Source organism: Saimiri boliviensis, chromosome 16, assembly GCF_048565385.1.
Source record: "Saimiri boliviensis isolate mSaiBol1 chromosome 16, mSaiBol1.pri, whole genome shotgun sequence".
Classification (NCBI taxonomy): domain Eukaryota; kingdom Metazoa; phylum Chordata; class Mammalia; order Primates; family Cebidae; genus Saimiri; species Saimiri boliviensis.
The window spans coordinates 87,386,384-87,412,733 of NC_133464.1; the positions used below are offsets into that span (position 1 = coordinate 87,386,384).

Consider the following 26,350-nt stretch of genomic DNA (forward strand, 5'->3'; position numbering starts at 1 on the left):
ACACACACACACAGACACACACAGACACAGATACACACACACACACACACACACACACACACACCAAAAAAACCCTAGAAAATAACAAGTGATTGCAAGACCGTGGAAAAATTAATCTCTCATGCATCCTTAAAGGAAATGTAAAATGGTGCAGCCACTATGAAAAACAATGGAGGTTGCTCAGGGGGAAAAAACAGAGGTAGCGTGTGATCTAGCAATCCTACTTCTGAATATTTAGCCAAAAGAAATGAGAAGAGGATCTCAATATTTTCACATCCATATTCAGCATTATTCACAATAGCCAAGAGATGGAAGCAACCTAATTGTCCATCGATAAATGCATTTTTTATATGTGGCATATACATACAATGAAATATTATTAGCCTTCGAAAACAAGGAAATCTTGTCACACACTACAACATGGTTAAACTTTGAGGACATTATGCTAATAAGCCAGTCACAAAAAGAAAAATACTGCAAAATTCCACTTTTATGAGGCTAATGTAAGCCAAATTCTTATAAAGTAGAATGGTAGTTGCCAGGAGAGGAGAAAGGAAAGAATGAAAAGGGAAGTTGTTCATTGGATACAGAATTTCAGTTTTCCAAAATGGAAAAATTCTAGAGCTCTGTTTGCACAACAATGTGCATGTAGCTAATACTCTATCGTGTACACTTAAAAATGGTTAAGATGGTCTTACGTGTTTTTGACTATCAAAAAAAAAGATTTAAAATTTTGCATACCTTCCCATTCAACAATTCTACTCATTAAGACAATGTAAAAAAACTGGCTGGACGTGGTGGCTTACGACTGTAATCTCAGTACTTTGGAAGTCTGAGAGGGTGGACCACTTGAGGCCAGGAGTTTTGAGAGTAGCCTGGCCAACGTCCGAAACTCCATCTCTACTAAAAATACAAAACTTAGCTGTGCAGGGTGGCACATGCCTGTAACCCCAGCTACTTGGGAGGCTGAGGTACCAAGAATTGCTTGAACTGAGGCGGCGGAGGTTGCAGTGAGTCAAGATCATAGCACTGCACTCTGGCCTGGGCAATATGAGCAACACTCCATTGAAAGAAAGAAAAGAAAGAAAGAAAAAACAAGAAAGAAAAGAAAAGAAAAGAAAGAAAGAAAGAAAAAAAGGAAAGAAGGAAAAGAAAAAAGAAAATCATAAAAATATTTGATGACAGAGGAAGATGTGCATGATACAATGGGAAATGACGTTAAGCGCAGTACAAGTACATACTTACATGTATTCATCTCTGGGTATGTGATTTGGATAACTTTAGTTTCTTCTTCTTCCTATTATTGTTATTTTATTTTATTCTGGAGATGGGATCTTGCTGTGTTACCCAGGCTGGAGGGCAGTAGCTATTCACAGAAACAATCAGTACACTGCAGCTCTTGGTCCCATGGTTCCGCCCACCTCAGCCTCACAAGTAGAGTACCCCAGTGAGCTACAAATTATTTTTATCTGGCAGACTTCATTTTCTACAATAAATAGTATCCATTTTGGGGGCAGTACTTTATCTTAAAAAATTTATCTGAATCTATCAAGTCCTAGAGTTCAGACATCTGTATTCTCACTTTTAAAATATATTCTTTATCTGATAATTACAGTATCAGATGCAGTAGTCTCTGAAGACTGGACTCTATAGTTTCTGTTGTTACTCTCAGCAGATTGTTTCCTCATGGGTGCATACTTTTTTTTTTTTAAACTGTAGGCTCTTTGGAACTTAAAAGTGCATTCCACTAAGGAGGATTCAAGTTTATTTCTTGTAGGCACCTTGTAGCCTCACCAACTCAAGTCTACTTTAAACCAAATTTTCAGCTTGGTGTTCTTCAGAACACACAGATATATATTCTAGCTCCAAAACTATTTGAGTGAGGGCTTATGGTTAGAAATTATCAAAGGAGCTTTTCTTGTTTTCTACGTTAGAACCGAAGTGAAAACCCACCATTTGTAGTGTGGCTTCTTTTCTAGCTGACCTACTGAGGGTACTGCCAGTGAGAAGTCCTAGCTTTATAACGGAGATTCTTTGATCCAACCTCTGCTCTGGCCTTTTTGAGGTCCCAGGCCTTATCTCTTGGTCCCCATGAGTGTCTGTAATCTGAGGCTCTCCATCATGAGGGATTATTAGCCAGGCAAATACCAACTCCAGCACTTGCTTACTCTTTTTAAACTTTCCTTTTTTTTTTTCTTCTTTTTTTTGAGACAGAGTCTTGCTCTGTCGCCAGGTGCCAGTCTGGAGTGCAATGGTGCAATCTCAGCTCACTGCAACCTCCGTCTCCCAGATTCAAGCATTTCTCTTGCCTCAGCCTCCCGAGTAGCTGGGATTACAGGCACGTGCCACCACACCCGGCTCATTTTTGTATTTTAGTAGAGAAGGGGTTTCACCAAGTTGGCCAGGATGGTCTCGATCTCTTGACCTCGTGATTCTCCCGCCTCGGCCTCCCAAAGTGCTGGGATTACAGGCGTAAGCCACTATGCCCAGACTCTTTTTGAACTTTCTAGATATTTTTGGCTTCCAAAGAATATCCTTCTTACTTACCAACTTGGCCATGCATTTTTAAAGTTGTTTTTTTTTTTTTTCCATTTTCTTATTTTTTCCTCCTCCTCCTCCTTTTTTTTTTTTTTTTTTAAACATTCAACCCACCATTTTTAGGAATGCTATACTTGGAGTCTCCCTGAATATTTAGACTATCTCACTATCAGACATAGATGTGTGCAATAATTTTATAGTCAGTAGAAACACAAAAATGTCATTTAAAAGGCTAAGTCTAACCCCTTTATTCTTCGGATGATAAAACAAGCCTAGGATAGTGAAGTGAACTGACTGTGGCAAGATCAGCACCAAAATCCAACCTTCCTGACTGCCAGCCTGGTCCTTGCCCATGAGACAAATAGTGCCTCTTTAGCAAAGGATCCTGTAAAGGGATATGAGGTCTTTTTTTTTTTTTTTTCCCCTGGTAAGAAAGTGAGTTTTAAGCTGGGTGTGGTGGCCTGAGCCTATAACCTCAGCTACTCAGGAGGCTGAGGCAGGAGGATAATTTGAGGCCAGGAGTTCAAGAAAGTGAGTTTTTTTTTTTTAACAGGCTCTATTCACAGAATAAGTAAGGATAAAAGGCTTACTACATAAACTTTGGTAAAAATTTCTCTCTAAATAAAAATGAATTGTTTCCAAGGGAAGACAGTCTTTACTAATTTAGAAAGAATATGGTTATGAGCATGAAAATAATTTATAGCAGTAATAAACTTAAGATAGAAAAAATAGCTATACAGAGAAGATGAAAAGCAATGTCCTTCGTTTTTGCTAAATAGGTTATGGCAGATATTTTCATCATTTAAATTCAATGGTTTGTGAAACTGAGTACATAGTACATTTATATGAGTAATGAAAATAAGAAAAATGTATCATTTCTTCGTCTTTAACACCACCGATGCTATTTTAAATTCTGATGAGTGTTAATTGTGCTCCTGCTCAGTACCTTATGTTGTTCACACCCAGCAGAGGCAAAAGGAGGTGTAGCCACTGCCTTCAGGAACTTTACAGTCTGTGGGTGACTTTTACTTTAAGCATTCACTATAAATAATCATGATGTCACACCTATAACATATTTTAAAGATCCAATAAAAGCGCTTGCATTTTCTGCATTTTTCTTATTTTACTGATTTCTGTATGAACATTATTTTGCTTAGAGAAAACTACAAAGGAAACTACATTGTGTGATTACTATTATTCACTGCACTCCACTGCAAATAAGATTCTCTCTCAGAAGTTATAACATCTTTGGAAGCTGTTATGTTAAATGATGCAAGTCTATGGAGCTCTCAATGGCAACAGAATCCCCCTTAAAGATCAGCCAAGGAAGCTCGCTGTGGGATCTCATCTTAAGGGGGAAGAAGTGGCCTGTAATAACTGCTCCAAGGTGACACAACTGTGGAGAAAATAATTCAACTTGGAATCATTTCCAGTTGAACATTTAGTTTATTCCCAATGTTTCTACCATAAATAATGTGATCAATATGTAAATGTTATTATTTCTTTAAAGTAAGTTACTATCAAAGGGTTTGGGCATTTTATTTATTGTATTTATTTATTTATTTATTTTTTGAGACAGAGTCTTGCTCTGTGGCCCAGGCTGGAGTGGAGTGGTACAATCTTGGCTCACTGCAACCTACACCTCTGGGGTTCAAGTGATTCTCCTGCCTCAGCCTCCTGAGTAGCTGGGACTACAGGCGTGTGCCACCATACCTGGCTGATTTTTTGTATTTTAATAGAAACGAGTTTTCACCATGTTGACCAGGATGGTTTCAATCTCCTGACCTTGTGATCCACCTGCCACAGCCTCCCAAAGTGCTGGGATTACAGGCATGAGCCACCATGCCCAGCCTTATTATTTTTTGAGATGGAGTCTTATTCTGTCTCCTAGGTTGGAGTACAGTGGCGCAATCTGGGCTCACTGCAACCTCTGCCTCCTGGGTTCAAATGATTCTCCTGCCTCAGCCTCCCAAGTAGCTAGAGCTACAGGTGTGTGCCACTACAAATGGCTAATTTTTGTATTTTTAGTAGAAACAGGGTTTCACCATGCTGGGTAGGCTGGTCTCGAACTCCTGATCTTAGTGATCCGCCTGCCTCAGCCTCCCAAATACTGGCATTGCAGGTGTGAGCCACCGTGCCTGGCCGGGGATGGGCATTTTAAAGGCCTTGATGAATATTTCCAAACATTTCCAGCAGGATTTGCCACTCAGAACTTCCCCAGCAGAATTTAGTTAATAAAGAGTGCTCATCTCATGTCATCCTTGCTATTCTTGGGAATTATCTTTTTAAAAATTCATTGCTAATTTTATGGGTTCGTTTGCATTGTTTTAGTTATTGGTGAGGTTGTATGTGTGAGAGAATAGTTTATATACTCTCCTCTACCTCCCTGCAACTCATTCACTTCTTAAATCATTAGAATTTGACTTTTGCGGGCCAGGTGCGGTGGCTCAAGCCTGCAATCCCTGCACTTTGGGAGGCCGAGGTGGGTGGATCACGAGGTCAAGAGATCGAGACCATCCTGGTCAACACGGTGAAACCCCATCTCTACTAAAAATACAAAAAATTAGCTGGGCATGCCCGTAATCCCAGCTACTCAGGAGGCTGAGGCAGGAGAATTGCCTGAACCCAGAAGGCGGAGGTTGCGGTGAGCCGAGATCGCGCCACTGCACTCCAGCCTGGGTAACAAGAGTGAAACTCCGTCTCCAAAAAAAAAAAAAGAATTTGACTTTTGCCTCTAACAGTGCACTGAGACTACTTTCTTTCTCTAGGGCTATCAACACTATCTTAGTTGAAAAATCTAATGACCCTCTGTAGTCTTCAAGGCCCAATTAATCAGCATGTATGTAATCATTTTTCAACATTCCCCATTCCTTAAGCTAAGAACTATCAACTTCCCATTAGTTTCTTATTTTTTGAAAGTACTATCCAAAATGAAATTTTCTAAAAAATTCTGCCCATTCCTTTGAATGTATTATGAATATAGTGGTTCTTACTCTTTCAAATCCTTTTTTTTTTTTTTTTTTTTTTTGAGATGGAGTGTTGCTCTGTCACCAGGCTGGAGTGCAGTGGCATGATCTTGGCTCACTGCAACCTCTGCCTCCCTGGTTCAAACAATTCTGCCTCAGCCTCCCAAGGAGTTGGGACTACAGGTGCACGTCACCATGCCCAGTTAACTTTTCTATTTTTTAGTACAGAAGGGGGTTCACCATGTTGGCGAGAGTGATCTTGATCTCTTGATCCGCCCGACTCAGCCTCCCAAAGTGCTGGGATTACAAGCGTGAGCCATAGCGCCTGACCCGCAAATCTCTTCTTAAATAACTCTCTTTTGGTGAGCTATAAATGGACTTCATTATCCATTAGACACTCTTTATAAGTTACTTCTGGTCTGTCTCTCTCTTCTACTTCTAAGATGATGATATTCAATTTAGCCTCTACTCTGGGCAATCATTAAGAAAGATCTATTCTCACTCCATAAGTATGAGGAAGTGTTTGTTTACATCTAAAAATACTGAAGAACATCAGACAATACCTTTGGGACCTTTAGCAGGACTTTACTTTCCAATTTACTTCTAGGTGCCCTATAATCTGACTTCCTCTTATTACCAGGAAACTTGTCTTCCTTTGCTCCTGTCCCTTTCCAAAGTGAAGAGGCAGCATATCACAGCTAGGGATCCAAGGTGCCCTCTTCACTGAGTCCCAACCCACAGTCCAAGGAAGTAACGACCTCATCAGCTAAGATGACATAATCCTCAGATAATTTTACAAGGACCATTGCTTGGACCTAGCTTTACTCTGAGAATTTCAGCTCATCTTACATTGCTACAGTTGCGATTCTCAGTGTGATTTCACCCCTCACCCCTAGGCCTACTGATCAAATTATATTATTACCCAAGAAAACCTAACAGAAATATATTAAAATTGTAAAAATGAACCCCAATAGCTACTGTATAGGCAATACTCAAGTGAGGAGAGGGAGACTGTGCAGGGACTTAGTGAAGATGTAAGCAAAGGAGGTAACATATTTTTGTTATATTTGGCAATTTAAATACTTAACAGCATATGGAGAGGATATGGGAGGTAAAGCTGGAAGGATGTTGGTATTTACTAAGTATTTATTATGGTTAGAAAACTTGAGAAATGCTAATCTGTCCATAAAATAGCAGAAAGGTAGGAAGCGAAAGAGGGTAAAAAAAGAACTCATAAAACGTGTTTGTATGTATGAACACACACACACACACACACACACACACATAAAATGCACGTGTATATATTTTGCAGATAGAATATATGCATGCATATGTGTGTAAGCATATATATGTGTGTGTATGTGTATAAACATGTATATTTTGTAAAAGTTTCAGATTAAATTTCCCGTGCTTTTTGTAACTTGCCTCTGATGGCAATTATAAAAAAGGAGTTTCACAAAATGTTTCGAATAACAGCAGCACTACTAGAATAAACATTCAGCTTTCAAAACTGGTAACTTCAAGGACCAACATTTTATTTGTAAGCACTAGCGTTTTCGTTTAAAAAAAAAAATTAAACTCTACAGTGAGACAGGGGTACACTTGGTTACATTTACCTTCATGCATGGATAAATGTGACCCTCTCATGTTAGGGAGAAACTGAGGCTCTCACACTTAGAGGTCACACACTGGCAGTGGTGAGAACATGGGCGCTGGCAGTGCAGTGGACACGGGTGTTCCAGGCCCTGCCCACGCACTCCCTTTGCCAGGCGGGAGTCATGGTAGCCATGCTCACCCTTGTACACGCTTGCCCTTATCAGGAGTTGCTCTAAGAGCTTTCCACAACAGCCCATTTCCTCCTCTCAGCAATCCTTTTAGGAGGTCCTATTTTTAACTCTCATTTTGCTGATGAGGTAACTCACAAAGAGATTTGAGTAACTTGTCCAGGTTCACACAAGATGTGGTGAGTTCAGTAAGGGGGTCCATGGATGCTGAATGAATGCCAGGAATGAGGATTAATGACAAGGAGCGAAAACTCAGGGCAATGGGCTAAGGGCAAGAGGAAAGGTGCATGTCCTGTTGAAGACACAAAATCTCATCATATGCTCTGTGATGTGTGTTGACATAGTAAGGTGGGTGAGCTGTAAACAACTAAGATGATTTTAAGAGAAGCTCAGTGATACAGACTCCCATTGTTCAAGCTGTATACTAGGATGAAATGGTTGCAAGCGGTGCTTTGATCCAAATGATAATTCCTAGGCACCACCTGTCATTATCAAAAATATTCATGGAGATTTTGGCTTAGAGCAGGGACTAGCAAACTATAGTTTGCAGGCCAAATCTGGCCCGCCCTGTTTTTGTCTATCCAGCAAGCTAATGATTTGTAAATTTTTAAATGGTTAGGAAGAAAAGCAAAGAATAATAATATTTTGTGACACACAAAACTTATGTAACATTAAAACTTCAGTGTCCAAGAATTAAGTTTTATAGAACGCTATCACGTTTATTCACTTATATACTGTGTACAGCCGTTTCCAATATACAATAGCAGAGTGAAATATTCTTTGCAGATGAGACTTGGCCTCCAAGCCCAAACTATTTACTATCTGTCCCTTGACAGAAAAAGTCTGTGCACCCCACACGACTGAGAATTACTGTGTCAGAACACAGGGGACACACTGGCAGATCACAGCAGCTGGGTATACCGGCATGGGCAAACTTCCTCTAGAACTGCAACACTGAGACTACTCTGGCGCTCTGGTGCTGTTCATATCTTCTAATACTTATTATTCATCAAGCTTCCTCTGTGGTACATATCTGCCACACAGTGGGCTATATACTCAAGTATCCAGCAAAACTATGGTCTAGATCAGGGGTCCCCAAACGTTTTACACAGGGGGCCAGTTCACTGTCCCTCAGACCGCTGGAGGGCCGCCACATACTGTGCTCCTCTCACTGACCACCAATGAAAGAGGTGCCCCTTCCTGAAGTGCGGCGGGGGGCCGGATAAATGGCCTCAGGGGGCCGCATGTGGCCCGCGGGCCGTAGTCTGGGGACGCCTGGTCTAGATCTATGGGGTGAAGGGACATGCAAGCTGGGAGTGAAGCTGACAGGCATGATCCCTGGAGAAGTGACAGCCCCCGCCCTCTGGCCTCTTAAGACTCCCCCCCAGCATAGGTGCCCACCGCTTCCTCGTGTAATTGGCTGAGCTGTGCTGGCCTGTCCTCTACATTTAGGCCTTCACACCTCCTCAGAGCGTACGCTCTTTGTCTTGTCCTCCCTGGTGGGCACTGAGCATGACTTGTTCATTCTCTGCTTGTGACACCATCAAGGCCCAGCAGGACTGTGGAAAGGGGTTGATTAGCCACACTCAACCTTGGACTAGAATCTTAAAATGTAACTTCAGTTTGTTTTGAAATAAAACAAAACATGTTTACAATGTACTTTATAAAAGATACCATAAAGTGAATTTCTGTTCACTGAGTCTTATTCTGATTTTCACTATAAAATTATTTTCAATCTAAAATTGATACATTTTCATTGGAAAAGTTTACACCTAAGACATAAAAATCAAACTCAAAGATGCAGCAAGCCATTAAAAATCACATAGGGAAAACCAAAAAGCACTTTAAAAATGAAAGTTTAATAACACCATACACAAAATAAGTCACAAAATGCCACTATCATGCAAAAATAGAAAATGCCATCCAAGAAGGAGTTCTTGTGTCTTGAGGACAGCTACACATGAGAAGCAGAAGTGTTCTGTGAATTTCCTGACCTTTAACAAAATTTGGCCAAAACAACAGGTGGAATATAGTTATTCCCCTCATCAGTTTATCTGCAGAGAATATAAATGCTGTTAACTATCAAGACTTTGAAATCAAACGGAACAAGAAAGGGAGAGAAGCCTCAGAGCCTGGGTTCATTCCAACTTCACAGCCAGGGCCAGGCTTGGAGTGTGGCCTGTGCTGAGAACTGGAGAAGGGGGATGGAAAACAGGATTCCTGCAAAAGTGTCAGGGTGGAATGGGCTCAGCCATAGAAAGCAGCATTCAAACTAGGATGCAGGATGAAATGAAAAAGTCTGGGATGATGTACAACTTGAGATACCAGAAAATAAGGAACGAAAAGGCAGATGATGGGGGAAAGTACCCTAGAAAAGGACTGATGAGTGCTCTCAGTTTGTGCCAGAAGAACCTAGCAACAAGCAACCCTGACTGTAAAATGCCTTGACAGCACAGAGTTTATACTCTGAAAGTCCCTCATGTGAGAATAAAGCTTATTTGTGCACCAGAACTGACTATTTGTGTTGGACTGGGAGTGGAAGAAAGAAAGGAAAATGGATTAAAAAAGAAAAAGCAGCAGTGGGAGGCCAGGACCAGAAGGGAACTCTTCAACAGGACAGCCTCTTTTTTTGTGCACGAGGTGTCAGATTTGGGGTGGCCCTACCTCTCTTCCTTGTCAGTCCCTTCTTCCCTGGCCAGGTGAAGCCCTCTCCGTGCTCTGATGCCTAGCATGACTGAAAGAGGGCTCTGGAAACAGTCACCAGGGAGGCTAGGCAATTCTTCCTGTCAGAGGATCCGGACCCGTGGCGCCTGAGGCACACTGATCAGTGTGATGTTTCTGAGAGGCCGCTGTCAGTCTCCCTGGGGTGACTTTCTTGGGGGTAGGACCCTGGACACTGTCTCCTGGGCTCTAGGGAAGCACTACGTTTGTTTAGCAGTTTTTTGGGTGTCCTATCACATCTCATTAGAAGGTCCTGAGGCGGATTTTCAAACTGATGACATCTGGGAAACTAAGGCTTAGGTTAAGGGGAGAGATTTTACAAACTTACCAATCATCAGGGAAGGCATGCAGAGCCTAACATAAGGAACTGGCTGGTTATTCTGAACTTAAGATTTTCAGAGAGAGCTGCAGAATCCTTCCTGGATGGTGAATCTGGCCCTAGAATTTTAATAAATACTTAATACTTCCTTTGTTACTCAAGACAATTATTCCTTAAAGGGACACTTATTTCCAAGAGAGCTCATATAATGTACTTCCTGCTTCCTAAGAGAAAGGATGAACAAGCAGCACTCTGCTGGTCTGGGGAGCTGTCTGGAGTTGCTTTTGACTGTTGCATAATGCCTAGTCTGTGGACATCTTGGCTATTAAGAACATTTTTGGTACACATCCATGATACTTCATCTATAATTCCAAATTCCAAAGAGCTCTGAAAGCCAACTTTACAGGTGGCAATATATAAACTTCTTGGGCATAGAACTTGATTTGAGGCTATTTACAGTCTTCATTTATCCTTAGCATGAATATTTATGTTTTATTGAATTAATAAGAATGTGTCTAAGGTACTCTCCTTGGGTAGTACACGATACATGGCTAATACATTATCTTACTTTCTAAACTCCAAAAGGTTCTGAATTCCACAACACACCTTGCCCCAGGGGTTTTGGATAAGGACTTGTGGGCTTATGGCTGCCTCTGGCTTATGAAGAACTGCAGGGCCAGATATCTCTGACTAAATGCAACCCCAGATAGTCACACAGATCCATTAAAGTGGAGTGTGTGAGATATCTGGGGCCAGGGAACAGCAAGGAGACAGGAGTATCCATCAGGACCATGGTGTCTGAAGAGGTAGAAGTGGTTACTCTTTGATGCGACAGACTGCCTTTGTTACTCTTCAGACTTGGGCTCAATGCTGCTTTTACTGACTTCTCCAGCTCTGGGTCATGGCTCCTGAAGGTAAACAGGTCAGCACCATGAGGTTTAGCTGGAGACGCTGGATTGACTCTTGGGGGAATCAAGCGGCCTGGCTAGAATCAGATGCCATTGATGCCTGTAACTGCCTACAAAGTTATAAACTGAATTTCAAAAGCCAGCTTACCTTTGACTGTGAATTTCAAAGCACAGCTCTGAATTCAAGGAATCTTTGTCCCAACTGCAGTTTCTATCCCTAGGAAAGTTTGAAAACTCTTTTTCTTTTCTGCATCTAGGAGCCTGCAGCAATGTAAACAGACAGACTAGACATCCCGCTTACACATTTGTGGGTCATTTGCCACTCCTATCCTGTTGAGAAATGCTCAGTGTATGATAAATTACACTGTTAGAAGAAGGAGGATGGCCAGGAAGCCCTGGCTGCCACCCCACCCCCCATCGGAAAACTGCTTGGGCATTCTTTTTTAAAGAAAAGAAAGAAAGAAAGAAAGAAAATAATAATAATAATAATAAAAGAATGAAGGAGAGGAAGGAAGAGGAAGAGGGAGAGAGAACAGGGGTGTTGCTTTATTGCCCTGGCTAAAATGCAGTATAAAAATGGGTACTCCTATAACTGTGCTTAATAATGAAGACACGAAAAAAATGAGGGAAGAAAACTCATGTACATGAAAACTCATGTACATTTCTCTACCATGGTAGCATCCACAGCAGCATTAGAAGCTTGTATGTCTTTCAAACTAGATTCTAATTTTGAGCGTGGGGATCACATCTAATTTGTTCCCATGTCCCTGGCTCTTAGCACAGTGTACACAGTACGCATCCAATACACACTGTAAATGGATGAAAGCCTTGCCTAAGAGCTACATTTGTCTTTGCCCTGACTCCTACATCACAAACAGATATGACAGAGTACAGCTGGACAGTTACACGGAGCTGGGTCACATATGCATGAGAGTGCTAAGTATGGACAGGAAAGAATGTAGGCCCCAATTTGACATTTATCTTTAAAATTAGCTTCCTTAAAATCACCAAATTTCTATCAAGTTTAACTTATACTGCCTGCCTGAGGTAGAAAAAGAAGGTAGATTGTTGATGGGAAGAAGGGATGGAAAACTTAATAAAATGTCTTATTATGTAATGATGTCACAAGGAATAAAAGAATCTGAGAGATGCAAAGAACTCCAGAAATCCCCAAAAGCCTGTAGCGTTTATGGGGCTGGTCCAAAGACACCTACATATATTGTCATGATCAAAACTGGGACTCACATCACGTCTCCTAATTCCTGGCTTGTCACTAAGTCTACTCTAAAAGTCAGACTAAAGATGTAGGGCTGCCATCATTCTATAAGACCATCCTACTTCTCATGGCACTTCCTTCAAACGGAAAGTTTAAAAACGTAACACAGCAAAACCTCATCAGTATGCCCATATATGATAATCTGTCCAACCTGACAGACTGATTAATAAATGAAAAAACTTGTTTAATAATCAATTAGCAAAAACAAGCATGGTTATTTAAGAACCAAAATCTGCTAGTATTTACAAACACTCATTCACACATCAGACCGCTCACCAAATTAATTAACGTGAGGTTTTACTGTGTATAAAACAGACAGACACATAAGAACACTTTATTGTGAGATGTTTCTAGAAGCCCACATACTAGAAATGTGAAAACACAGTTTTTCAGGGAAACAGAAAACACTTACCACTGCTAGCACTTCCCTCTCTTTTGCCACGGGAGCCCCCACTGCCGTCTCTGCCGGACTTTATGCGCTAGAGCAATGAGAAGACAAGGTGAAAAGAATACATGATATTCCTTCAAAGTTGAATATAGATAAAGGCGAATTTTAAAATTAACATTACTACATAACCCTTAGGACTATATACCTGACAGTTAATTCACAGGAAAAAAAAAGCCTGAGTTGTTTTGTAAGTGGAGGGTTCAAGGCTCTTGAGAAAACTCAGACGGCACTTTAATTCAAAAGTGCAGTGTAACCTTCGCTTACATAAACAACTCAAAACCAAACACTATTTTCTTGATGTGAACATTCGGGGCTTAAACGTGATCTTTAGTTTAAGGGAAGGGAAGGTGAGGAGGGGAAGGGAATCTACAAAAGGGCCATCTCCTGCTATCAGTCCTCATCTACGATGGTTGGACCCGAACTATTTGAGAGTTAAAAAAAAAAAAAAAAGGTAACCTGAGTTTTGAAATTCAATTTATAAAATAAAAGTACGATTAAAATCTCACAAAATACCTAAATCTGTCCAACAGTCCACTTTGTTAGATGCAGACCCGCCTTCAGGGCATAAGAAGTATCTCCATGCTGTGATATTGTTAGGTTTCTTTCTACATTATATGGTTCTTCTGTGTTTTGTCTAAGTATTAGAATTTTTGTATGAACACTGGATCTGCCTCAGGTCACACTGTCAAATTTTCATATGTATAATCATTCATTTATACAGCTATCGGATGATAAGTAAACAGAGATAGATGGCTTTTCTCATTTATCATTAAATTAAAACTTCTTAACATAGGTGGATATTTTATTTAGATCTTCAACATAAATATAATTTCATATTTAATTGAAAGGACAAATTATTTACTTCCTTAACCCTGACAACTGCCCAAATATTTATACATTATCAGGTCATGGATAACATTATTGTCCTTGGTACGTTAGGAAGAAAAAATTCTTTTCAATAATTCAACTCATTTCTGTAAGATGAAATACTCTCCTGACACTCAGGACTTCCAAATGTTACATAAACATACCCAACTTTCTTCCATTAAAAGGAAAAGAATTTCCCTTCAAATCTCATCTTTCTCCTTGCCTTCACAGATGAAAGAAAATCTTACAAAGATGTAGCAAAATAAGAATTTAAACATCCATAATCTGATTTTATTTCAAAACTTGATTTTCATCTATCCACGGACTGATCATCTCCAGTATATCAAAAAGACGTATAAATGCTGAAAATAGGGCAGGCGCAGTGGCTCACGCCTATAATCCCAGCACTTTGGGAGGCCGAGGTGGGCAGATTACCTAAATCAGGAGGTCAAGACCATCCTGGACAACATGGCAAAACCCTGTTTCTACTGAAAATACAAAACTCAGCCGGGCGTGATGGCACGCGCTATAATCCCAGCTACTCTAGGGGCTGAGGCAGGAGAATTGCTTGAACGTTGGAGGCGGAGGTTGCAGTGAGCCGAGATTGCACCACTGCACTCCAGCTCTGGGTGACAGAGCAAGACTTCTGAAGAAAAAAAAATGCTGAAAATATATTTATCAAGGCAAATGCCCACACAACTTGACAGCTTTTAAAACCTCATGTGAAAACTTGCACCCTGTTTAAGCGACCCGGGGTTTACAAAAGGATATGAGAAGGTAAGCTCTTCCATAATCACTACATTCTTTATTGCCTGACACCTGTTCCCTGCCCTCATCTAGAAGATTTTCCAATCCCCTGCCTCTCATTACTCTTTTTAATCTCTTTAAATTTCTACTTTCTGTCCAGCCTAGACTCGAGGCCTACCACGTGCAGTGATGCGACATTGAAACTATGGCCCTTGCCACCTTCTTGTCTTTCTGCTTCACTCACCAAGGGACATCTAAGCCTCAGCTGGTTCAGTGACTTCCCTCTTTCCTCTCCGACTCCCAGGACACTGTGCCCTGTTGGGGAAACAGTTCCATCAGCACAAAAAATAGGCCAGCCTCAGGGCTCCCCACTGCTCACCTAAGGTCCTCACCTGTGCCCCATGCAGGCCACCTCACTTTTCACAAGACACCACTTTCTGTCCTCATCACTTTTGGAACTGACTGTCCTACCTGCTTAGAGAATAAAAGGAAAACAGCATCTCCTTGGATATGCCAGCTGGCATGGACCCTGCATGAATGGGTTGGCTACTCCCTGTCTGTCTGCCCTTCCTCATCTTCTTTTCGGCTATTTCCTCCTCCCTCATCTCCTCAGGAGACCCCCTGTGTGTCCCCAGTGGGGGCTGGCACCCTGTGCTCTCATTATGCTCAGGGTCACACTCTGGCTTGTCTTTTTCCTTCACCGTCCTCCTGTGCACAGAGGATGTGCTGTTCTTTTCCAAGTGAAGGCCTATTTGCAGTTGAAAATCAATGAACTCCACCATAAGCAGTCTTGTGTATCAACCACTGTAACAGCTGTAGCAAAGATTTCTTGTGGAAGTTAGAGAAGGCAACTTCAAAAGTAAAACCAAAACATTTATCGAAACCTTAGTTTGATAAGGTTCTAAGTTTAAAGAAATCTCTAAGAATGTGCCTATTATGTAAGAAAAAAAAAGAAATCTCAATTGTCAAGACTCAGTTAATTGCACATCTCTCATACCACACAACAGAGCTTTGCTCGGTAGTGTTTTCCGTCACGATCTAAGTTCTTCCTTTGAAAATGCGAAGTAAACACCCAAGAGACAGCCGTTGGCTTTGCCTTTGAAAGTATGTGATGGACATAAAGTGGCCTCAGTGCAGCCCAGAGGAACTGAAGGAAGCCAGGGGGTGTGTGTCACAGATGCCACATACACAAAGCTGCTGCTAAGTGAGGTGGACAGAAAGTCAGAGTGTCTATTATCTTGACTGCTATGTAGGTGACTAATCTTACTGTGGGTCATTTTAGCTGTGTGAATGTAAGTAGTCAAGGTTAGGGGCCGGGTGCAGTGGCTCACACCTGTAATCCCAGCACTTTGGGAGGCTGAGGTGGGGGGATCATGAGGTCAGGAGATTGAGACTATCCTGCCTAACAGGGTGAAGCTCTGTCTCTACTAAAAATACAAAAAATTGGCTGGGCATGGTGGCGTACACCTGTAGTCCCAGCTACTCGGGAGGCTGAGGCAGGAGAATCATTTGAACTTGGGAGGCAGACGTTGCAGTGAGCCGAGATTGCACCACTGTGCTCCAGCCTGGTGACAGAACAAGACTCCGTCTCAAAAACAAAACAAAACAAAACAAAACAAAACAAAAGGCGCATCTGGGAAGTGAGAAAATAAAGATCAAGTATAGATAAAGTACATTGCTCTTTGGCTGGGAGGATAAAAATGGCGACGATGGGGCGGATGCAGAATGTGTGGGGCCAGAAGCTTATGTAGTTTGAGGAAAGCTTTTTGAGAAAGAGGATATAAAACTGTGAAAATGAAATGAATGCAAAAATAAAAATCTATTAAAAGGAGCTAATGCAAATGAGGGCCTGCAGCTTAGGCTCCCTGACTCCACGGGGAACACCCTGTGCTGTGGGCACCGCTGCTCCTCAGGGCACACCGGGCAGGGAACTGCCATGACACCACACACTCTCAGGGGCCCGAGGGGCCCGTCTCACACAGACTCATCTGACATGCAACCCATCTCAGATCCAGCACAGGCATGGGTACACTTTAGGAGCACAGTAAACACCTGTTAAACACAGTGATGATGACATTCTCATCATAAGGTATATGAAAGCTCAAGTAGGAGATATACTTTTCAGAAATATTCCCCTTAACTTTCCAGTTTTAACACTTCATAAAGTTCACAGAAATTCTTACTGCTTTCAAGTGGTTGTGAGGTAAGGCCTCATGGTAGATAACAGAGAAAGCACGTAAACAATGATTGACACAAATGATTCTTACCACCTCAATGCTAAAACGTGCAGGAAACAGCCACGTAACAAAACACGGAGCACAAAGTAAGGGAAATCTGTATTTACTGACATGGAAAGTGGTCCATGTTATTTAGAAAAGTGAGTGGAAAAGGATATGAAACAGCATTTTTGTAAAAATCTCATTTTTGTTTAACAGAAAGTCCCATTTTTTAATACATATATTTTTATATATGTATTGATATATGTTTGTATATATTTGTAAAAATGCCTGGAAAGGAATGATAACAGTGATGTCTAAGTGGTGGGAATATAAATCATTTTTATTCGAATTAAAAATTATTTATAAAAGCAATCTTCTTGCATTTTTAAAAGAACATTTATTGTTTTAATAACACGGAAAAAAGATGGCATTCCTAATCTAGAAAAAAATATTATGTCATTCCCACTTTGGAAAAAAAAATTAAAAAAGGCACAGAATAAAAGAACAGAGTAGACACAAAATAACTGAACAAATTAAATGAATAAACACTGGAAGAGAGAAAATAAACATTTTTTCCCTTTAAGCTTACTCTTTATTATGAATTCATGACTGTAACTCGCATGCTACTCTTCTGGGAACTGGAAGAACCACTATGAGCTGGTGGGTCCTACACGTCATCTAAGACGGGGCTACCCGTAGTGGGGTCTGTAAACCACTGTCGGCCCACAAACTGCCACCTGTCCTCAACGAGATGAACAGAAAGAAGAACTCAGATTGTGACTGAAAACCAAAATGTTACTGGATGTTGGACCCTGCTGACATCCAAGTGCAGAATCATTTTTCTAGTGATGTCAGTGACAGACTGGCAAAAAATAATTTCACTACAGATAGTTGAGAAGTTCAGAGCTAGAACACTATCCTCATTTTACAGCTGATGAGAATGAGGCCCAGAAAGGTTGAACATCCATTCCGGATCACAGGATTGACCAATGGTCACGTCAGGAAAAAAGTACATGGTCTGTCCACCACACTACGGTTTTATGTCCTAAGAACTGTGTTTTTGTCAATGGAACAAGGAGCAGTTACTCGTTACATAGTTAAGGGTTCTTAAGAAGATTGGCCCTGTTTGTAAATTTAAGAGAAAACAGAATTTAAAACATTCCTTGGTGGCTTCAATTCCAAAGAACCCATAAACATGGCCTTAACTTCCTGTACAGACCTCTGCCCACATTTTTTTCTCTCTATCCCAAACTCCAAGTGTCCAGTCATACCCACACTAAAACACAAGCCCCTCTGGGAACTGCTGCCTCTGAGTCCCTCCCCTGGAGCAAAGACCCTCCCCTCTCAGTCCCACAGCTCTGCCTTGAGTGCCTTGGGCACCAGCGCCAACTCCCGTGTCTCACTGTGTCCTCCACATACACGGCAGGTTGTAATCAATGTTTTCTGAGCAAATCAACACAGAGGCTAACACAGAGCAATGCATGAGAGAACCTGTAATCAATGGCCTTGAGGAAGTGACTGGTAATCTTACTGCAGAAAATGTAATCAACAAGCAAATCACCACCAGTTTGTACTAAGGATATATATTCTTTTCAGTAGTTTTGTTGACTTTTGTCAATAATACATAAATTGTACAAGACATTCTTGTAGCCATTATTACATATATGAACGTTTTTTAAAAACTGTATTTTTTAGTTTGGTTAATCGTAAAACTAAATCTTTATGGTATCTTAATACTGAATCTGTCTCCTTTTTTTTTTTTTTTTTTTTGAGATGGAGTCTTGCTCTGCTGCCCAGACACTGGAGTGCAGTGGCATGGTATCAGCTCACTGCAACCTCCGCCTCTTGGGTTCAAGCAATTCTCCTGCCTCAGCGTCTCCAGTAGCTGGGAATACAGGCATGTGCCACCATGCCCAGCTAATTTTGTATTTATAGTAGAGACGGGGTTTCTCCATGTTAGACTGGCAGGTCTCAAACTCCTGATCTCAGGAGATCTGCCTGCCTTGGCCTCCCGACGTGCTGGGATTATAGGCGTCAGCCACCTCGCCTGGCAGAATCTCTCTCAAGAAATGAAACCAAAAAGGTTTTCTGCTCAACTCGATTGTACATTTATTTTCAATGCATTTTGGTAATAACCGAAAATTTGGGTATATGTACCAATGACATATTAATTTTGAATGTCACATGCTATTTTGTCAATCTGGCCAAAAGAAAGCATTTCTTGGCACTGTACCCTGATTGCTTTGGGGGGAAACTAGCAAATATTGAAACAGCATTTCTCTATTTGAATATTCTGAAAATTTAGAAATTTGATTTAAAAACTGAATACATTTTTATCTTTAGCAATGAAAATATTCTGTAATTTACCTATTATTTCTTTATTTTCTTTTTCTTCTTAATAGTTTACCTTTATTCTCCAACCTTCTTTGGTGTTTTGGCTATTTTTCTCTTCCTTTTTCATATTTAAAATATTCATTCCTCAAGCCCTGTTCTTCACATTTTGCCCTATTCCAAATATACACTCTTGCTTTGACAGATCTCTTTGTCTGGTAATGTTTTTCATGTTCAGTATAGTGGAAAAGCAAAGCATCTTTTAAAAAAACAGCACTGCTACATAGCTTGCAGTATCCAGGGGCTGGTCCACACCACTGCGGGGCTTGCAGTGTTCAGGAATGGAGGGCCGAGAGTGAGTCTGTCTTGCCTGGCTAACAACCTAGTACCACAATTGCTTCTTGCTGGCACTAACGAATGTACAATATACAGAGTTTTCTTCTTACCCAAAAATGTGGATCCCCCAAGCACAAAAAGGAGAACAGGTTTCTTTTCCATAATAGTTCCAGAAAGAGAACTAATTTCTCTGAAAAATCATTTTAGATAAAACTTCCAGTTTTAACATTTTAAAACAGGAGTTAGTGGCTCTGCAAGAGAAATTACCCTGACCTGCACAAACCTCAATTGGGTTATCCTCCTCTCTTAAGTTTATACAAATCTTTGTCCATTTAAAAACGATTTTAAAAATCCACTGCCTTATTTATTTTATGTCTACTTTTTGCCACTTAAATCAGCTTCTATATCCTGAGTTGGTATTTGATCAAGGTAACCCTTCAGAAGCATACAGCCTGAGTGCTTCTGAAACTTTGGTGACAACAAAAATCACCTGGAAAACTTGTTAAAGCACACACAGATTCCACTGTTGTAGAGAAGTAATTGTCTGTCATGGTCCACAGGACTTTCCAATTAAAATTATGGCTTCAAATTAAGCTGTAAGTTATTTCATGTTGTGGAAAATTGTAATTGTCTGTCTGTTAGTAGTTACCCACTAAGATAATACAAAATCCATTGCACTTCCTCTCCCTGGGAACTCACTTTTGCCAGAGTTTTATCCTCAAAGTAGAGTTTTAGTTATTCTCCTACTATGTCAGAGCAGAAAAAAATTTCAACTGTTTTCTTATAGAAGTTCCTAACATCACACATTTGAGCTACAGAAGGCTGACATTCTGAAAATCAGCAGATAGCAGTTGTAGGCCCATATGAGATACCTGTTCTCTTATTTCTTTCATTTTTTCCAACCTCTTCAGTTTTCTGGCATATTCTTGAGCATCTTTTAATCCAAGATCTGTGCAGAGACGAACCAAGAAACGCAGACCTAAATTGTAAAATATACATTTAGGAAAGAATACAGGCACGGTCTATTTGTTAAAAGCTCAATAAATCAATGAACTCAGTCTTTTGGGACACACATAGGAATGATGCTTACAAACAATGTTTTTCTCCTGAAAAATAATTACACTTTGCAATCTCTGGACCAGGGAGAACTGACTTCCTTGGAAGGGGGATTAAGGGGTCTCTCTCCATGAGTCCTATCCTCACGCTGCCAGAAACCTAGAAGGAACATGGCACAGGACACTGCTGGGAGAGAACTTAAGAGCAAATGCAACATTTGCTCATGTTCTGTAGCAGTTTCATCAATACGTATAAAGAGCTGTAAGAGAGACTAGGCTAAAAAGTGTAGACAGTTTATACATATAATAATGATTACTCACAAATGTTATTACTGTAGTAAATTCATTTTTAAAATAAGTATTACACTATGTACAAAGCACTGAGAATATAAAAAAGATGTATCTTACAGTTGCTGGTCTTAGAGTTGACATCAAATATATATAAAATAATCCCAACAAATAGTCCCAAGACATGTGTTCATCATGTCTTGTATACATTAACAACAAGAAAATCTTCCATAACTTTATACATATGACCAGATGACATACTGTTTAGTTCTGCTTGGCACTGGGTCTTATAATGGTATTATTCTGTATACAGTCTCCTAGAATTTGCTTTTTCATTCAATCTTGTGTTTCTAAAATTAGCAACATGTAAAAAACATCCATTAGATGCTAAAGAACACAATGGTTTTGTCTTTACGTTTATAAGAATGTCCTTTGCCATTTGTGGTCTAAATTACTTTAAAACATTTTTATTATCTCATTCAAAAACAATATTTTTCCTCAATACAACGGCAGTGCAGGTCATTATAGAGAATTTGTAAAAGAAAGAAAAAAAAAAGTTACTCATTACTTGTCCATCCAGAGACAAAACCAAACATTTTATACATCTTTTTTTTTTTCTTTTTTAGACGGAGTCTCACTCTGTCACCAGGCTAGAGTGCAGTGGCACAATCTCAGCTCACTGCAACTTCTACCTCCCAGGTTCAAGTGATTCTCCTGCCTCAGCCTCCTGAGTAGCTGGAACTACAGGCACCCGCTACCATGCCCAGCTAATTTTTGTATTTTTCGTAGAGACAGGGTTTCACTAAGGATGGTCTTGATCTCTTGACCTTGTGATCCACCCACCTTGGCCTCCCAAAGTGCTGGGATTACAGGCATGAGCCACTGTGCCCAGCCTATATGTCTTTTTATGCTCTTCTCAGTTACTTTATAGTGAATTACTGAATCCGAACATTATGACTATTTTGAGACTCCTGATATATATTACAAATCTGCCCTCCAGAGACATGGTACTAGTATACTCCCAGTAGATGTGTATAAGAAGTGTCACTGTTTTCTTTTCCATAGTTGAATGCTACTTACACAATAGGTAAGACTGGTAGCATATATTTTACTATGAGCATCAAGATTTAAATGGTATTTTCTGACACCCTCATAAATTAGGAGGAATGTAGGGTATGCATAGTTCTCATTTTTCCCCTCACCACAACTACCACTTAAATTATGCCTTATAATTATTTAGACCTAACTCTATGTTAATTTCTACTCTCACTACTTGTTCTGAAATTTAAAAATTTCCCCTTTTAGATAACTAACTGGCTAGCCGTATGCAGAAGACTGAAACTGGTCTCCCTCCTTACACCACATACAAAAATCAACTCAAGATGGATTAGAGACTTAAACATAAATCTAAAACTATAAAATCCTGGAAGATAACCTAAGAAATCCCATTCTGGATAGAGAACTGGGAAAAGAATTCTTGATGAAGACACCAAAGGCAATTTTAACAAAAACAAAAATTGACAAATGGGACCTAATTAAAGAGCTTCTGCACAGCCAAACAAGCAATCAATAGAGTAAACATACGACCTACAGAATGGGAGGAAATATTTGCAAATTATGCATCCAACAAAGGTTTAATATTCAGAATCATAAGGAACTTAAATTTACAAGCAAAAAACAAACAATGCTATTAAAAACTGGGCAAAGGACATGAACACTTTTCAAAAGAAGTCATACATGCAGCAAACAAGCATATGAAAAAATGTTCAACGTCACTAATCATTAGGGAAATGCAAATCAAAACCACAATGAGATACTGTCTCATACCAGTCAGAAATGGCTACTACTAAAAAATAAAAAATAAAAAACAAAAAACAAAAACAGATGCTGGCAAGGTTACTGAGAAAAAGGAATGCTTACACTACTGGTGGGCATGGAAATTAGTTCAGCCATGTGGAAAGCAGTTTGGTGATTTCTTAAAGAACTTAAAACAGAATTACAGGCCAGGCATGGTGGCTCATGCCTGTAATCATAGCACTTTGGGAGGCTGAGGTGAGAGGATCACGAGAGCTCAGGAGTTTGAGACCAACCTGGGCAACACAGTGAGACCTCGTCTCCACAAATACAAAAATAAAATAAAATAAAGCCAGAATTACGATTTGATTCAGCAATCTAATTACCGGGTATATACGCAAAAGAATATAAATCATTCTGCCATAAAGACACATGCACATGTATGTTCATTGCAGCACTGTTCACAAGCGCTAAGACATAGAATCAACCATCAGTGGTAGACTGGATAAATAAAATGTGGTGTGTGTATGTATATATATACATGTATACACACACACACACACACACACACACACCCCATGGAATTCTACACAGCCATAAGAAAGAACAAGATCATGTCCTCGGCAGCAACATGGATAGAGTTGGAGGCCATTATCCTAAGTGAACTACTACAGGAACAAAAAACCAAATACTGCATGTTTGTACTTTTAAGTGTGAGCTAAACCTCAAGTACATATGAACATAAAGAAGGGAACAACAGACAGTGAGGTCTCCTTGAGGGCAGAGGGTGGGAGAATGGTGAGGATCAAAACACTACTTATTGATTACAATGGTTATTACCTGGGTGATAAAATAATCTGTATGCCAAACTCCCACGACACGCAATTTACCTATAAAACAAACTGCACACATACCTCTGAACCTAAAAGTTTTTTAAAAATTCCCTTTTTAAGCACCAAAGTTTGATTCAGCTTTCCAGTGAACTTCCAAATTAATTTTTCAAGTCAACTTTTTATTTCCCCAAGAAGGGAAGATGAGTATGTTTTCTAAGCTTTCATATTCTGTTGTTTTTATATGCAGAGGTAAAAGAATTCTTGAGACTCTGAAGATACTGTTTCATCACCTTTGGTATTTAGTGCTTGGTGTTTCATGCTGCTGATAACTGCCCAGTTTTTCTTCCTTTGCAGAATAGCCGATCTTTTTTTTTCTGCTATAGAATGTTTGCTTTTACTAAGTCTTTGATTTTGTATTTTATCACAAGTGTTCTGTTTTAGTCCCTGGCAAAACTTACAATTCCTAGTTGTATTTCTCTTACTTCTTTTCTTTTTTTTAGAAGAAGTTTTGCTCTTGTACCCCAGGTTGGAGTGAAATGGTGTGATCTCGACTCACCGCAACTTCCACCACCTGGGCTCAAGTGATTCTCCTGCCTCAGCCTCCCGAGTAGCTGGAATTACAGGCGTCTGCCACTATGCCCAGCTAATTTTTGTATTTTTAGTAGAGATGGGGTTTCACCATGTTGGCCAGGCTGGTCTCGAACTCCTGACCTCAGGTGACCCACCCGCCTCGGCCTCCCAAAGTGCTGGGATTACAGGTGTCAGCCACCATGCCTGGGCTTCTCTTACATATCTTCTGTATTTCATTTTATTCAATTTTTGTTCTTAAAATTATGGAATGAATAGTTTTCAATTACTACTATGATTTTCAGCTCTACACTGCATCCAGGTAGATTTTAATTCTGCTATATATTTTTAGTTTCACTATCATCTTTTCTTATGCATTGTCCTATTATCATGCTCCTTCTTTTGTAACATCCTATTATCTTTTCACCTCACCCTGTGGCTTTCTTCCTCTGAAGTAAATAGAGGTTATGTGTTCTTTGAGTCTTATAGAAGGAGCCAAATATTTCTACACTGTAATAATTTTTTTGAACTCTTCTATTTTTCTAGGTAACAAAAACTACTTTTTGTTTTTTTGCCAGGTGCGGTGGCTTATGCCTGTAATCCCAGCACTTTGGGAGGCTGAGACAGGTGGATCACCTGAGGTTGGGGGTTTGAGACCAGCCTGACCAACATGAAGAAATCCTGTCTCTACTAAGAAAATACAAAATTAGCTGGGTGTGGTGGTGCATGCCTGTCATCCCAGCTACTTGGGATGCTGAGGCAGCAGAATTGCTTGAACTTGGGAGGTGAAGGTTGCAGTGAGCCAGGATCGTGCCATTGCAGTCCAGCCTAAGCAACAAGAGCAAAACTCTGTCTCAAAAAAAAAAAAAAAAAAAAAAAAAATTAGCTAGGTGTGGTGGCGTGTGCCTGTAGTCCCAACTACTCGGGTGGCTGAGGCAGGAGAATCGTCTGAAACTGGGAGACAGAGGTTTCAGTGAGCCGACATCACACCACTGCACTCCAGCTTGGTGACAGAACAAGACTAAAAACAAAAACAAAAACAATAGCCAACTATTTTTTTTAATGGCATTTTTTCATAGCTCTGGACTGACTTTCTTTCTCTTATTTGGGTTGAAATGAGGAAAGATGTATCAAGAACTTGTGTTTGCCAAGAGTTAAGTGTATGGCCTGGCCTTAGTTCCTGTACCTGGTCTCTAAGGATGTTGATTAAAAGATTCTTCTGCTTCACTAGGCTTTTTTTTTTTTTTTTCTCACTCTGTCGTCCAGGCCTAGAGTGCAGTGGCATGACCTAGGCTCAGTGCACCCTCTTCCTCCCAGGTTCAAGCAATTCTCCTGCCTCAGCCTCCTGAGTATGGGATTACAGGCGCGCGCAACCATGCTCGGCTAATTTTTGTATTTTTAGTAGAGACGGGGTTTCAACGTGTTGGCCAGGCTGGTCTTGAACTCCTGACCTCATGATCCACCCACCTCACCCTCCCAAAGTGCTGGGATTACAGGCATGAGCCATCACTCCTGGCTAGGCTGACTTTTAAATACTCTCCTGTATGAGGAAGGTTCTGGCACCTTTTAAAAGTTAACCTACCTATCCTATACTGTTATTCCTTTCCTGGCATATTTTCAGTTTTTCCTTTTCTACTACATAATTCCTCTTAGGCAACAGAAACATTCACCTCTGCTCATTCTTTAAAAAAAAAAAAAGTTTTCCCCATCCTGGCAAATATGGCAAACTCCTATCTCTATTAAAAATACAAAAAAAGAAAAAATAGTCAGGTATGGTGGTGTGTACCTATAATTCCAGGTAACTCAGGAGGCTGAGGCACAAGAATCACTTGAACTTGGGAGACGGAGGTTGCAGTGAGCTGAAATTGCACGACTGCATTCCACCCTGGGTGACAGAGCGAGACTGTCCCCCACGCCCCCCAAAAAAAAGAGAGAAAGAAAAAAAAAAGTTTCCCTGGACCCTGCTACATCTTGCTACATTCTTCGGTTGTCATTCTCCCTCCTCTTTCCTCGAACTTCGAGTTCCAAGTTTTTCTTCTTTTTACTATTTTTATAATGAATCATTTTGCCTCTATTAAATATCTTTCAAACACATCTCCCGGCATCATCCACCAACATCATCACTGCATTCTGCCGAAATTTCTGCTGTACAATTTAGGTACAGCATTTGAAAATCTAGCTGTATCTCATCCAGACTTGTACCCAGCCCTCGTTTTCAGCAGCCAGCACACTTCCCATTTTCTGAGGCCTCCAATTCCTGGGATTTCCTGGGGTTCTATGTTATGAATTCTTTTGCTTCTGCTGACTTCTCCACTACCTACCTACCCTGGCAGTTCTAATCTGCTAAACTGAG

General features: G+C 40.4%; 1 protein-coding gene across 5 annotated transcripts in view; it reads right to left on the bottom strand.

Moving 5' to 3' along the window:
• Positions 1-26,350, bottom strand: part of IFT88 (intraflagellar transport 88) — a 124,721-nt gene that overhangs the window by 15,002 nt on the left and 83,369 nt on the right. For 4 of the 5 annotated variants that reach the window (XM_039473368.2, XM_039473369.2, XM_074387939.1 and 1 more), the window contains 2 exons: positions 20,333-20,439; positions 12,925-12,991 (listed from right to left, as the gene is read on the bottom strand). In XM_039473368.2, coding sequence (XP_039329302.1) covers positions 12,925-12,991; positions 20,333-20,439 — 174 coding nt within the window. Of the gene's footprint in view, positions 1-12,924; positions 12,992-14,818; positions 14,890-20,332; positions 20,440-26,350 lie in introns of those variants that run through there. The other variant, XM_074387941.1, reaches the window with a different exon arrangement.